Consider the following 16,150-nt stretch of genomic DNA (forward strand, 5'->3'; position numbering starts at 1 on the left):
TTCCTCTAATGCTCATTGCTTCCTAAAACTGTCCAAGCCCCCCAGGTAAAGCGTGCGTAGCTCACAGCCTGACATATTCAAAAAACCCACTACGCACCGTTCACACAGCTCTATGATCTGTGCACAACTGACACACAGCTAAAACAAAAGTCTCTTGTGGTTGCAAGTCAACTCAGGACATCCTAAGTACCATTCTGGTTGCATACATATATTAACTAATGAAGCAGTGTTGCACAGTAAAGCAGGAAGCAAATGAGTTGTGTCTGTTTCCCATTACAAGGCAGTTAACAGCCCTTTAAAAACCTCAACAAATACATACTTTGGGGGCAAAATTGTCCAATTTGTATCACTACTTCAAACCAAAAGCTGCATTTACATATATAGGGGCTGCACAGATGCTTCTGTCACTTTCATGGAGAAAGGTTAGGGGAAAGCTAGCACAGCAACAAAGCACTAACTTCCCCACATCTGAAGAACAGACACTTCAAGTCTGTCCTACAATAGTGCCGAGACCATGCCTTTTGTAGCCTATCAAATTTCAGTTAGCTCTGGTCAATGTGCTAAACTTCAGAAAACCACAACTTACATGTGTTCAGCACAACTAGCTGTTAAACCTCCAAATATGCCAATCACAAAGATCCTTACAGGTCTGGATGGCAGAAAAGCAAAGCAGCAGAGCAAGGTCATTCATGCTTGCAGTTTAGAAGAGACTACGAATAAGGATGAACTGCAAGGCAGAGGCCCCCTTTAGGGTGACCCTACACAGTCCAGTCCCCCCATCTATCCAGAACAAGGGACCTTTAGATCCACACTATTTCTACCCCTCCCCACAGTCCATGTGCCTGGGTTTCCTTCCTCACCATGAAAGAAGAGAAAGGATGGGGAACACTGTATGTTCAGGTCTTGCCCTAGCATTCAGCTGAGATGTGTCCATGACTCACGCCTGAAACACAAAAGTGCTCTTAAGTTCTAGTTAAAGGGAGCTCTTTACGAATTTTAGATCTCCAATACTTGCTTTCTTTTCTATGAAGTTACAATGATTTTCTGTACCTGACCTACATCTTAAGTCATCTGCAGGAACACTGGGCCATTTAAAGCTGGGACTGGGACTAGAAAGACAATCCAAAATTGCCCAGCCCTCTCCCACTGACTCTTCAGATAGTTCTTGACAAAACTGTCCCCTCTAGCTAGCCCGTGCACTGGATAGCAGCCCTCTACCAACCACTAGTCATTTTCTTACTCAAAACACAGAGGTCTGTGGAACTCGGTTGCAGCCTGGATGGAAGCAAATGCAGAGCAGTAGGTTTTTGTCATTCCTTTCTCAGTTTATTTTTAATTGGAAATTATACAAGCAGTTGCTACAGTACAAGTTAAGGATGCAAAGGCAACCAAAACTTCAGAGCTTATATTGTCTGTGCAGCTTAACTTTGCCCCTTGTAGATGTGTATCTCTACATTAAAAGAAGCAGAACGTTTACTTGCTCCATGCCCAAGGCTTGGATCTCAGCAGAAAAGAATTACTCTCCTTGCTTTTCCAACAAACGTCCTATGTGTAATACTGCCATGTGAGAGAGCTGAGGCTACACAGGGATCCCTAAGTTAGCGGTTATCCAGTTTCAGGCTATAGTGTTTGTAAGCTTGCTTCTAGTACTTAAAAACAACAAAGTAATACTGCATTACAATGATGCCCAAGAAAGAAAGATCAGAGGCTGGTGCCTGCCTAAGAATCCATTGCAAAAACTGTCTGGGATTTTTAGTTTCTAGCTGGAAGCTCATCAAAAGTGGACAAAGGATCCCTGGAGCTCACGTCATTAAAGGAAAAGTAAGGAAAATGACCACTCATGAGTACAGTTAAGTGCTGGTCAAGAGTGGAACATTCAGAATAGTTAAAGTGGGTGCAGCTAATTTGCTACTGGATTAAATCAATATAAATCTTTGAAAAGCACTACGGCCAATAGCTTCTAACAACTGTAACCCCTTATTCAATAAGTAAATGAAAAATTATGCAACCTTATCTAGAATATAAAAGATACATATAGGCAGGGGGATAATTATAGCAAGCATTGTCAGAAGGTGATCAAATAGTCAGTATAATGCTGCTTAAAAAACCCCTCAACAACCACCTCTTCAGACTTAATAACCCAGAGCAGTTACTCTTCTGAGAGCAGGTATTTATCTATACCAGCAGGGGCTGACAAAATGTAATAAAAATCTGTAAGTGAAGGTGGAGTCCAGCTGTTTGGTACTCGAGCAAATAGATTAAGACCCACATTAACACTTTCCTGCGAGAGAAAAGTTGTGAACTTAATCCTGACACTTTTATGTGCATTTCTGTCTACAAATAATTTCTCAACCTCCTTTAACATTGGTCACTAAAACCAGATGATCTCCTCCAACTACTTGAAGAGATTAGCTTAATCAGAGATAACAGACATTTGTTTCTCAAGTCTAAATCCAATTATTAAACTATTTTCTAGTACCAAACCCAAAGCACTTTCTACAAGAAAACCGATTTTTACAACTCTCAATCAGCCAAAGAGCTGTGGTAATACAGAAAAGACTGTAGTTGCCAACGCTAACAAATCAGCACTGCGGGCAGAAACTGTTTGGATGCTGTGAGCAAGTGCTGCCCTCTCCTGGCAATTTATTTCCTCGAGCGATTATCACCTCCCCACACCTTCTGTGCTGTTAAACCATTATAGTGAAGACGAAAAGGGAGCTATAGGATTTATTTCTATTGGTTGCTAGGTCCAGTCAAGGCATCTTTGTGCCCTAAGCCACCTTCCCTGCAAACAGTGCCTCCAAGACGGCTGCCCAGTTCCCTTCAGCACATGCCCTGCACCAGGCTGCAAACCTCCAGGCAGCAGCGAAGCCTACAGGGCAGGAAGGAGCTGTTGGGAGGGCAGGTCCTAGCCTAAGGCCTGGCCGTGCCCTGCTGCCTTCTCTAGCAGCCGGACAGTGCATGTCCACCCACCAGCTTTACTGGCTGTAGCCCATGTCTTCGATACCACAGACAGAGGGGCTACCAGCCTGCCTCCAGTCCTGTTGGGCTGCTAGGGAGCAGGCATCGTTACGCCTTCAGTTGTGCGCACCCTTGAGTGAATTAAAATGAAAGGGAGAAGCAGAGGGCAAGAGAAAGCAGTTTTGGCAGTTTCACAGGCAATGACGGCCAAGGCATGACAATGTCACCAGCTCAGCTGGCAGGGCACATACTCCCCAATTCTTGCCCAGAATCAGGGATGGATGCCTTTCACAGACCTTTATCCGTCCCACCGGAGATTGCCTCAAAGCTACTATGCCTGTCCGTGCATTCACTGCACTGAAGATACTGGTGAGTGTTCCCAAATCAGGCGAGGATTCTGAAGTATTCTGACTGAGGCAGAGCTCATTCACAGGGGAAGGAAGTAAATTGCCAAGAAATACAAGCCACTCTAGTAATCTTAAAGGATTTAGGTATAAGTCTAAGAACTGCACGATTTCCCCAAAGGCTATCAGTTTTGTTTACAGTTATGACTGGAAGTCACGTATAATGAGCTCATGGCTATGTCATGTCCCTAGATCTGACACAAAGGCTGCTGAGCTACTCAGCAGTCCACAAATTGTAGGTGGGGGTGGCGGTACCAAAACCAGAAACAAAGACCCTTAACACAAGTTTGCAAGACAGCTCACAACAAAACAAACCAAAATCCTTCTGACTTTCTGTAGCAAGAGGAGCACAGGCAGCAGTGCAGAGGGACCTTACAGCAGTAAGGGGGTAGCAGGCATTTGTCTTGGCACAGCAATGCTCTCCTTGCAGAAAAATGCAGCACTTTTTCTCCTTTTTGCTGTACAATAAGGATGACTTCCCAGGGGAAAAAAGCTTGCATTCTCTAAGCCCTGCCAAGTCCTTCTGTATGTATTAACTTCTGAGAGCTGCTGCTGATCTTCATTCTTGAGCTACAGTACAGCTTTTTTTTTTTTTTTTGCTTTTTTTTTTTTTTTTTTTTTTTTTTTACAAACCAACAGTTGTATTACCTTAAATATGATAGCAATGGGAATATCTTCTGACAGAGTGTTGTGCCTCAGGTAAAATCTTCCCTGTTTCACAACCATATTTGTTCTGCTCTTCTTCTCATGAGTTGAACTGAAGTTAAAAAAAAAAAAAAAAATACATTATGTCCAACAAAGTTTGCACTGACACTCCTAGAATCTTCTGTATAAAACTTATCAAGCTTGAGCAATCTTTCAGCTGAATTAATACTACTTTCTCCTCTTTTAAAAATGACATTAAAACAGCCAGACATCACCCCATAACTCCAAGGTAATAGGGTATTATCACCTGTGATGGGGAAGGTCAATGTTTGACTTAAGCAAATAGAAGCCTTTACTTTTGAAAATCATCTTTGCATGCTTTTATCATTGACTTGGATATAACCAGCAAGGTTAACTGTGCACAAGTACTGTGGCAACAACAGTAATGAGATAACAGTACTTTCTGTTGTACGTTTAACCTCATCTAGGCTTACACGGAACAGTAAAGGAGCTAGGAGAGCTGTGTGAAAGGTCTTCTAGAGAAGAAAAAAGAGCCCTCACACGGAACAGTGACAAGCACCATATTATACCAGCATGCAGCTTAAAAACAAAACCAAAAGGCAAACAAAATATAAATAAAACTGAGTTGAGGAGCAAAGGCCAAATTTAGACTACCTTGCCATTTTCAATAATTTGTGTAGTACAAAAATCTTTGATTTTTGTTTCCTTCTCAATTGCTTTTAAAAGCTTTTACACCAATTTGATTTAAAGTCAAACAAAACGTTACATCCAATTTCCACTGCAGTAACTTCATGTTACTTGCTGCAAAATGAGACCAAACACCATCAACTAGGAAGTGCACTTTGTTATGTTAAAAATTAGAGCTTGCTTTTCCTAGTCTGGGACAAATCCTGAAGCATATGAGCAACTCCCACTGATTTTTGTGGGAATACTGTACTAACTGATTTCGGGATTGATGTTTTAGCATGCAAAATGGCAGGAGCAAAGAGGGGCACTGAATGTCTACAGCTTTTTCCCGTTAAACTATACTAGGAAGAAGACTACACAGACACTTCAACTGAAACAATGAACTCTCAAAGCTTTCGGTTTCTCTCTTTTATGCAATTGCAGACATTTACCATACCTGGTAACAGAAGCACCAACTGTGCCTTTTCTATCAGCTTCCACAATGATTCTGTTTTTGGATAACTGCTCTTGAATAAGAATGACTTTCTCTACACCTTTAACAATGAAATAGCCACCTATTCAATAGAAAAGGAAGATTTTGCATGTCAGTACCCTTGCACCTTACTCACCTCCTTCAATATGCCTTTGAATATAAATTATAAGAAAGTAAACCGTAAGTACACAAAGGACAAAACAGGAGAGTAAATTCTCCCTTAAAACAGTAAAGAACAAACTCTGTGTGGAACCTATGATAACTATGAAAATGTTCCACTAGACTAAACAGAACTTCAGCTAGGCTCACACATAGTATCCAGGATCTAAGACTTTATTTGGGAAGTACTTGGACAGCAAGAACTCACAGGCAGAACAAAAACTGCAAACCTGTAAAAAAACCCAAATCTGTAAGGTAACCATACTTATTAAAAGATGTTACAGAATTGTTAGTTCTACAAATTAGGTAAAAATACCACCTGTCAGAAAAGTGTATCATAAGGACATCAAAAAAGAACTGGCCATTTCAGACACTTGGTATCAAATAAAGAGAGTAAGTCTTCCGTAATTACTGACTTGCTCTCTCCAGCACTCCAGGGAGAAATTTCTTTTGTATTACTTTTTAAAATGTATTTTAATGCCCTTGTTGTATCTAAGACAATGTAAGAAATCTGCACGAGCCATGTTAAGAGTCCTCTCTTAAATTGTAGTTATCTATTAATGCTCCTCCAGCACAGCATGTTATGTCACTGTATCTTGCCATCAAAAGCAAGCACAGCACGTCCACTGCATGCTTCAAAGGCAGCAGATAAAAACCAAACAAGTTCCTCGTTATAACCCTTCATCTCCTCTCTACATTTCAAATATTATCATGTAACACTTTATTCTTGCTTTACAAAGGGCAGCAAATGAGAGTGCCCACTCTGGAAGACACCATTATACTCCACTCCCCCCTGATCCACTTCATTTTCATGAATGAATTCCATCTCTGTTCCCATATAATGCATCACTGTACAATACTATATACACTTCCCAACTTTTTCAAAATTTTGGTGTATTGTTCTTGTGGTTGAAAACTCTGTCTGCAAATACTAACATTCCATGCTGTCAACCATTTCTTACTATTTTCAAAAGCCTGACAATTTCTTTTATTTACAAGCATACACTTGAGAAGTTCCCACAACAACTTCACAGTGGCAGGAAACATATTAATGGGGTATTTCTTTGCTGGAAAAGATTTAAATCTAAAAGCACAGATGGGGAAAAAGAACATGAGTGCAAATGTACCTGGATCTAAAGGGCATTCGTTAAGTTTGGCAAATTCTGCTGGAGTTTTCCCAGTAAGAACACAATTGGAGCTACGCAGCATTATAGGCATTCTGCAAGAAAACCAGTTACGCTTTTACTTTAGGTTCAGATAGAAAAATACAAATAGTCAAATTCAGAACAAAAACCATGCTGAACAAACTGGAGAAAACACGTTTAAGGTAATTAAACATGCAAGCTATGAACAACAGGTTTTTTCTTTAATGCCATGTTATTTCATTGAACATAGAGTTTGAAAAGAGAGACCTGAAATTGGACGTCTACTGGCAGAAACTGTAGGCTTCCTATTTAATTTTTATGCAGCTACTAGAGGCATCCATGACAAGCACAGTCACCAAGGCCAATGATTACTAGTGGAAAGACTCCCGGTCCCCCAAAACAGTAGAGTTTGCACTGACGAACACGCCATTGCAGATCCACTGGTACCAGTTCTAATTAGAAAAAGTTAGTTCAGATCTGATTTCCCACATAGCAATCACGCCTTATGGCTGCAGACAGACAGTGCCTCTAATACATAACCTAGGCATGAAGTTTCCCCAGTAGGAGTTCTGATTTCTCTGTCTCAGCACAGAAGGCTGCAGCAAGCATTTTGTGAAGCAACATGAAGTGGTGGAAAAATATTCCAAGAAATTAAAAACAAATTCTATGTTTAGGGAGGTAAAAAAAGAGAAACTAAAGATGCACAGACTGGATGTAAGGCTAAACTTCTTCACCATGAGGACAGTCAAGCAGTGGAACAAGGTGCATGGAGAAGGTGGGCAGTCTCCATCCATGGAGGTCTTCAAGACCTGACAGGATAAAGCACTGAGCAACCTGGTCTGATCACAGAGCTGGCCCCATTTTGAGCAGGAGGTTGTACTAGAGACTTCCTGAGGTCTCTTCCAACCTGCATTATTCTATCACCCTGTGATGAAGTCAGAGAATGTTCACATTCATTCGGTTTTGTGTGTTTATACTGCAGTCTTACTAGGAACTTGGCTTATTCAACAGCTAACTAGCAATGATTTTGCAGTTGTTATTGAAAAGAGTACTTTTATAGTCAGCTTCATAATGTACCTTTCCACTCTCAGATCTTTCATTAAAACTTTTGAAAGAGAGCATATTTTACTTCCAAAGAAAAATCTACATTTTGCACAAGATAAAACCAGCTTATTATTACATCTACCAAAGACTTCCATGCCCTTTAGTCTCTTCTACAAAAAAGTGAACTTTCGATCCAGCTTACAGAATTTCACTCCTTGGTGGACAGCCTTTGTAAGACCTATGTTCCAGGTGTTTGCTAAGACATATTTTGACAATTTATCCATGAGGACTACTATGCAACTATTTGCAACCTCAGGTATATTTCATTCAAAATTACTCCAACAAAAACTAAGATTAGGCAGCTTTTGCTAACAAAGTTGTATTTCTTTTATTCAAATGTGATCAATTATTTAAATTTCTTGGCCATTTTTGTATTCTTATATCTTAAAAGAAAACTGATGAACTTAAAATTCTGTATTTTTGAAGAGGATGAAAAGCTATCTTGTCACTGCAGTGCTCTGTACAGATAACCTATTTGCTTCAGTCATTTCACTGAGCAAGTGTTTCCCAGAGACAAGAAGCTTCATATGACAATCATAATGTTGTATCATACACACACAATAAGCCTAATGCATTGGCTATTTATATCAGAAACAGTAACCAGCTGGCATAAGGAAACTCAAAATGGAGTATGTAAATGCCATCACTGAAAACTCTAGTGAAACAGATGTCACCAAGTAACTAGCCTGTATTTCACTTGCAAACAGCAAAATATTTTGCAGCTAATGTAAGACACTATAGTAAGTCATTCTCCTTTTGAGGATAGAATCTAATTTTTTAAATATCTGAAGTTATCATGAAGAACAGGAAGAATATTTAAAAAAAAGAAAAAGAGAAAATAAAGTTATTGAATTTCTGTGCATAAAGACACAGAAAACGGGTACACTAATTTGGAATGCTATTAAGCATTCAAAGGAAATTTTCCTTTTTAAAGACACAAAGATATTGCCCTGGGGTTTTTTTTGTTTCTAACATGGATAGGTTATCAGTGACTGCCAAACAACAGAAATAAGAGAGGAAAGAACGTACAGCTTTCCTGTCCCAGTCTGAACTGCATGTCAAATAAAAGCATTGTATATACTCACCTGGCAAAAGAAAACCAGCATAATACTAGGAACAGATGAGGAAAATTATTTCCCATGGAAATAATAACTGGATATTAACAGTTTTTAGCAGCAAAAAGCCCTTAAGACCAGTCGGATGACATAACTTTATTTTTTAATGGAGAATATTTACTTTTTTTGCTGTGACCTCACTTCATAGGAGAAAGAGAAGAATTTACAGAAACAGGCCTTAAGGTAAGATGCAACATACTAGTGCTGCGCAGTAACTTAGTATTTTCCAGTATATTATGGATGCTTTACAAGTCTTCCTCACACCTTTTTTTTTTTCTGAGAGAGAGATGTAGACAAATGTCTAGACTAGTTTTTGTTATGCTTCTTTTAGCTATAACCTATCCTTTAAAGCACTGCCTTTTGTATACAAACTGCTGGTGTATTTTGGTGAAAATACACATTTACTTGAACTTTTTTCTTTGCCTATAGCACACACCATGAAATAATTCAAAGTCGTCAAATTTAAATGGCCTTTTAAAAACTTTTATTTTCTTAAGAAATTACTTAGAACAATAAACTGTTACTACAGCCACAGAATCTTAGTTTTGTAAATGCATTGCTGTGTATCATGTTCTACTGACAGGGTTAAGTAATTTTTTTTTATACGAAAGCTTAAAATTTCACTACAAGAAGTGTAGCTCCTTAAGCATCTATCTTCCCTTTCCTGCCAGTATTCTACCTTTGGTAAGATGCACAGTCACACAGTAAACAATCTCTGTAAGGCACTGACCTTCAAAGCTAGCAGGGTTGGTCTTTAAGAAACCTTGTCTACAAAAGACAGGCATCTTTATTGTCTTTAAAACAGAATTTTGTTTTCAATAAATGCTAGAACTGTCAGGTATTTTGCCTTTTTGGTACAGTTAAGAGCTTGTTTTTCTCCCCCAGGCACACTACTCTTTCTTCAAGAAATTAGACATCCTTCACAACACTAATAACCTCAAGTCATTTGACAGCCTTTAGAAGAACAAAACCAGTAAAAAATCCTCAACATTTTTCCACAAAGCTCAGCCTTGGCTCTGAACCAAACCAATTTTAAAGGAGAGCTTAACCTCATACAGAAGAACTAATGCTTGCTTTACTGGTTTTACCATCCACCTTCCACAGATGTATTTCTACATATTACGTATGAAAGACTGTGTAATTTGGCTACAAAGCAAACATGATTTTCATTTTGCAATAAGGTGACTTACAGCTCCAGTATTCTTTCATATATTTCCCTCTTTGGTTTTATATCAATACAAGCATAGACAACATCCACCCCTATATCCATCCTTCTTTGGAAGGAGAGAGATTTCTATAAGCTTTTGCAAAACAAAATCTTAGAACAGAACATAACAATCACATCCTGTACAGCTGTCATCAAGATTTGCCTGCTCACTGTTTCTTTTAACAAGGAAGCAAGGTTAGCCTACCTTTATGTTGCAGTAAAAACTCTTCCCAACACAGCAGCAAAGGAAAACTAATACCAGAAGCTCAACATATGGTATCTTACCTGCCAATGGGTAATGCATTGCGTATGATCCTCTGGCTACCTCGTGTATATTCAATGTCCACTGTAATCGGGGCAGAGTAAGTCATGTCTCTCAGACGGCACTAAAAGAAGAAAGTCATGTGGTTAGATGTTGGCTTACAAGCTGAAGAGTCTCTCTTCAAACATCCCATGTTTGCCCTGTCTGCTGCAAGTCCTCACACAGAAATCAAGCAAAGCGAAGCTTGACCAAGCTCTTCATCGTACCTGGACTATGTTTGACAGAGTCTCCTGTTTAAAACAAAACCAAAAAACCCCCAAATACAATTATTGTGATGTTTCAAAAGCAGCCAGTGGATCTGTGTCTTCAGAGGACAGCACTGTAGAACATAATTTCTAAATTGTTTAATTAAACAAACAGGCCTAATCAGCAGAGCTGACACAAAGACCATACTATGCCACAGGCTCTGAGAGCAGTGCTCAGCTCAGGGACATTTCTATATGAAGACTCTCAACAGCTGAAGAGTTGTGCTGTCATATGAAGTTTGATAGAAGGAAAATATATGAGAGTAAGAGAGATACTGCACTACCTTATTAATGGAATGAGCAAATCTCACTGTATGGTACCATTTCTAAAGACGACTTACAGAAGGCTCACTGCAGTATCACTTCTTGTATAGATTCCCATAATTTGTTTGTAAATTCCTCAGATAGCAAGAGAAGCAGGATATACATATCTAGGACATTACATAGCACAAGGCTCAATCATTTCTAGTCTGATCTTTCTGGTCCGCTCTTCCCAACCTCACTCTATGACTCTGTTGCTAGGCCTTAACGTATTGCATATCTTCATGCAAGACAAGGTTTATTGCATTTGCTGAATACAACAGAGCAACTCACAGCAGGCCATTTGTGACCTCAGTGAGCATTCTATACCTTTGAGCTCTAGGATTATAGGTTTATCAGTATTCAGACTTGTACATTTATGGGTCTATAGTCTTTCAGTGTATTGATTACGCATTAATAAAAGGCAATTAAGATTGTGCTGTGCATTGAAGATGCAACTGTATGGAAAAATATGCCTCGAGAATCACTGCAAACTGCATGCTCCTCTCCACATTAAGAAGTAAACCACTTCTCTATTAATAAAAATACTGATGTGCACCAGCAGTTTGCAAGCTGTGACTTGTAGGAAACTAGGTCCCACTGTGCTCCCAGCAACTTCATCGAATTTAAAAGTAACTGAGAATATTTCCATTTTCTAATTACTTCAAATTTATCTGTATGAATCTGTATGAATAGTTCATGGAACTCCCATAAGAACTGCATAGGAAGGAGAGTTAGACAGCTTCATTAGTACTACTTGGGGAAAAAAATGCTTTGGGATTCTTCGTGTGTGCTTTGTCCACACAAGACACAGATATAAAATAAGAATTACACAGTGTAATATTCCAGCACTTGTACTTTTGTATCACCTTCCTTGAGGTAACTTCTCTTTAGATTAGACACCTAGAGGTAAAAGACAGGCATGACTTGATCTTCAAGGAAACCAAGGACATAAAAACTCCCAAATTTGATTGAAAATAGGTAAAAAATTCAGACCCTTATGAAAATCCAATCATTTTAGGTGTCTTTGGGAAGGAATTTTATAAGGCTCTAACAGAGAAATGTAATGACCTACTCATAAGTATCCAATCTTTTTGTTTTGTTTGTTTTTAAATTGCACCCCTGGTTTGACCTGATCAGCATCCTATTTCAGAAAATAACCATGGCCTTCACGTGTGTATAGCACACTGAAAAAAAGAGAAATGAGGCACTAGCATTAAGCATCAAGGAGGATATATTTGAGATGCAAGAGTAGGTTATTCTAAATTCAAGGTCAATATGCTCTATGAAGCATTAATTTTGCCCTCTTCTGCATGTACAGTCACTTTAGTTATAAAATAAGCATGCATTTTAATACCTGGATTCTTAGATACGAGTTATTGGCCACAAACAATTTTTTGCATGCAATTCCATTCATGTATAAAAAAATCTTTCCTGTTGCATTTTGTGCACATTCATATCTGCTGATTCCATGTTAGCTACACATTTGTGAGATGTATGAACTGTCCTGTATTACACCTAATTGCACTGTTGATGGCTGAGCTATTGGCCTTACTTAAAATGTTTCCATCAAACTACATGAGATTTGAGTCAGGTCACTGGCGACAGAAACATGGGTATGCACAAGAGGCAACCACTAGATGGCTTTTTTTTTTTTTTTAAACAGAATTTCTCCAAAGCACAGAATGTATTTCATGACAGTGTCTAAAGTGCGCCACATACACTACATGAAAAAAACCAATCCAACTTCAAGTATCAAGTGTATGTAGAAAGTAAAAAAAGTATCCAATATGTGAACTGATTTATTAGGTTGACAACAGGCTGTATATAGGTAAATGAGTGCAAGTTCCAAGCTCAGTTCCCATTCTGAGGCCAAAAAGAGGTTGTCAGTACCTCTGTTGCAGTAGTATAAATCTCAAAGCACAGCAGCAGGAGAGGAATACTTTGTTTCTGAGCAATCTCTGAAGAGAACTGAATGGCTTTAGATACCTGGAAGCAATCCTAAAAGGTCCAAACCTTATCTTAGTTTATGGGTTTCTTATATACACAGAAGCTACCTTATATCCTGCCAAAAGCAACAGACTCTCAGATTTCAGTCACAGCAGCATCTGTTCTCCAACATGCATCTTTATTCCAGAAGTACACAACCCATTTGTTAACCTACATGCTTACAGCAGTGCAAAGAAGCTAAATATACTCCCCATAAGGCTAACGTTCTTCTGTGGTTGCATATAATTTTATCAACTTCCATCTGTTTCTGCTCAAAGTTTCCATGTTCACTCTCTAACTCAGACTTAAAAACTATGAGCAAAAAATCAGAGATAAATTCCCAAAGAAGACTGGGAGGGAAAGGGAGACTAAAGTGACCTATGGTGCAGACAGTAGCAAGGCTAATATTACAAAGAAGTTAATAAAAACATCAAAGAACACTATATTGTAGTGTGAGGACTTCAGCTTTGTCATAAGGAGATCCACAAGATTAAGCAAGAGAAGTACTTTTCACTACTTTCATGGAAACCCACTCAAATACAGCTACCATGAAACACTGAATACAGCTATTTGCACATCAGAAAAAATTTTTAAAATAAAATAAAAAAATTCATGATGTTTACATCGCTGAGGCTTCTTTCTACAGTGATGTTAGCATGCACTGTATCACCTAATGTAGCACATATGTACTCAAAATAAAGTTATACGCAGCTACTATCCAAGACATTCCCAAGAACAAACAAACAAACAAAGAAGACAGATGCAAACATTAATACCTCATGAGGTGATACAGGTCGTGTCACATTGAAGCTTTCTTCCACATCTGGAGTACCCACATAGATATTGAGGTACCTGTAATACAAACAGTTCCAAAATCAGCAATGAGCCAAATATTTTTCAGGTGACCTGAAGGAAGCAGAGTTCTACATATACGGAAAAAAGAAGTTACTTTGATGAATGCAGGTTGATTAATAATGAGCAATGAGTCTTCCCAAAGTAACTCACTGTATTTGAGCTGTGTTCTAGTCAGTTAAAATTTAAACTGCACATGCAATAAACCCCAAGTTACCTTTGCAACTAGACAAAAAGAAACTACCATCTGTCATCTGAGGTTACTAAATTACAGAAAAATGGTGACATAAGGTATTGCTAATAGCTGGCTATTAAGACTGCTTCACATGATTATTTTTTAAATCTTCCCATCTTTCAATGCTCCAAATAAGAGATAAGTCATGGAAAATACTCTCTTGATTTATACCTACACAGGTGCCTATAAACATTTTATAGCCAGTAACAAACCCATGAGATAGTACACATGCTACTACAGATACAGAAATCATTTCATGCTTACTTCAAGTACCACATTGGGTCAGCATCACTTGTAACTTTTTCATTGGCCTTCATGATTTTCTTTATCTGGAGGGGAAAAAAAATAAAATAAAATAGGTTCGTGTGCCTTTTCTGAGTACTAAGAGCCACTCTCTTCCCACCAAGAAAGCATACCTCTACGTTGATGAAATAGTTGAATGAGTCTATGTGCTGCTTCACAAGCCCTTTCACCTGGAAAACACATGCATGCAGCAAATTAGCTTCAATGACATTAATCATACAAGGCAGAAATTTAAAGATAAGCATTTATAAATGCTTTTGGATCTGTGCTAAATTCTTTCAGTTGATGAATTTCTGAGAAGTGCCTGGATGATTGGTCTGGTTCCATACTGTACCTTTCCAGGTTTACACCAGAGCAGTTGCTGTTCTTTGAGTCAGAAAAGTAATTCGGTAACTGTACAAAGTAAACACCCAACAGACTTTGAAATCCATATAAACAAACAAAAGCCATTGCAAGTCAAATATTTTATCACTTTGCCATTATTTTGAAATAATTTTAATCATTTATAGTATAATTAATCATGCATGCTGCTTAAGAAAGTTGTCTGCACCCTAACAAGAGCAGCTGGCATAAAGAAGAATGAGAGGGAGAGCCAGTGAGACAGGGGAGGTGGAACAGAACTGGGGTGTGAAAGGAAGAAGTCAATAAGCAAGGAAATAGTCACAGTAGGGCCGGACACTCATAAGAAATCTGAGTTTGATTTGTAGGCAGGAAGACAGAGAACATGCCCAGGGATAGTATCACACAGCATAGACAGTACATTGGTCACCCAGGTAATGAGTTGATACAGTACATTTCAAGGACTTAAGTTCAACGCGTTTACAGCAACCAAAAGAAGGGGGATTATACTAAGTAAAATCATCTGGGATTAAAGAAAAAAAAAAAGAAAGATTTCAGCTTGAAGGAATACTATGAGAAGCATTCATTTTGTTAACAGATTGGCATTTGCAGAAATAAAAGGCGTAACTATCCTAACTACAGTGCAAAATCCAGCCTTGGAAAGGAAAGAGCGCTAGCTGATACTGAGACATGCTTACATGCTCGCAGCGGACTTTAAGCTTTGAAACATCCCACGACAACTAACATGTTACAAGACTTAAAACTTCATACAGAAAAGATGCATTTACATAGTTTGCATGATATGCAACAGTTCGTTCTGAAATTATTAGAAAGAAATGGGAAGCTTAGAATGAGAAATCCAGCTGCTCACTGAAGCCTCCACGGGTTAAGACAAAGGAGGAGTGACTCCAGAGTAAAATTCTTTAGATAAGTTTCCCTAATTTACAAAAACATTGCACATCATATCATATAGGCAAGAAAATATTATGGATTTATTAGTGTCTAGAAATCAGGCTTGGTAGTTCTTTCCATTTTTTTATGGGGCAATATCAACAGCTTTATTGAAAGAAAACTCTGCTACAGAAACTGTAATGCACAACATCAGCTTTGTGTAACTGTATCACTGCTGGCATAAATAAACCAACATGCAACAGAAAGGCCAGACCACCACCAGCAGCCCTAGAGTAAAGGGCTCACCGGCTGGAAATAATGTGGGATGGATACACTTGGCATAAAGCACACAGTAAACTGCACGTCACAATCAGCAGCCCTCCCTTTTTCACAGTCTCGAGAATTCAGACAATATCACTAGCTCAAGCTTGTGATGGAAGTTCATGTGGTTGCTAGGAGAGACCCAGAAACAGGATTCATTAGGGCTCTGAAGCATCTTCACAGCCCTGAACCAACGTGAAAACATACACAACCCGTAACTGACTTTTGAACTTTGTTTTCCTGCCAGGATCAAACACTCAAGGGTGCAACAAAAAGAGAAGTGCAGGTATTGAAACTGGGAAAGAAAGGAATTAACAAAGTGAGGCTGAAAAGAACCTTGCTGAAGTGGGCAACATTTCTGAAGACTGATGACGGGTGCAGAGGTGGCTGCAATTCCCTGAAGGTACTGACGCACATGACAGGCTTCACCTGA

General features: G+C 38.8%; 1 protein-coding gene across 1 annotated transcript in view; it reads right to left on the reverse strand.

Annotated features, from left to right (window-relative positions):
• Positions 1 to 16,150, reverse strand: part of POLR3B (RNA polymerase III subunit B) — an 82,850-nt gene that overhangs the window by 64,510 nt on the left and 2,190 nt on the right. Inside the window, exons 3-9 of the mRNA XM_075706215.1 lie at positions 14,280 to 14,336; positions 14,128 to 14,192; positions 13,553 to 13,628; positions 10,206 to 10,306; positions 6,477 to 6,568; positions 5,155 to 5,272; positions 4,014 to 4,122 (exon numbers count right to left, since the gene is read on the reverse strand). Coding sequence (XP_075562330.1) covers positions 4,014 to 4,122; positions 5,155 to 5,272; positions 6,477 to 6,568; positions 10,206 to 10,306; positions 13,553 to 13,628; positions 14,128 to 14,192; positions 14,280 to 14,336 — 618 coding nt within the window. The remainder of the gene's footprint in view (positions 1 to 4,013; positions 4,123 to 5,154; positions 5,273 to 6,476; positions 6,569 to 10,205; positions 10,307 to 13,552; positions 13,629 to 14,127; positions 14,193 to 14,279; positions 14,337 to 16,150) is intronic.

The sequence above is a fragment of the Pelecanus crispus genome, chromosome 1, assembly GCF_030463565.1.
Source record: "Pelecanus crispus isolate bPelCri1 chromosome 1, bPelCri1.pri, whole genome shotgun sequence".
Classification (NCBI taxonomy): Eukaryota; Metazoa; Chordata; class Aves; order Pelecaniformes; family Pelecanidae; genus Pelecanus; species Pelecanus crispus.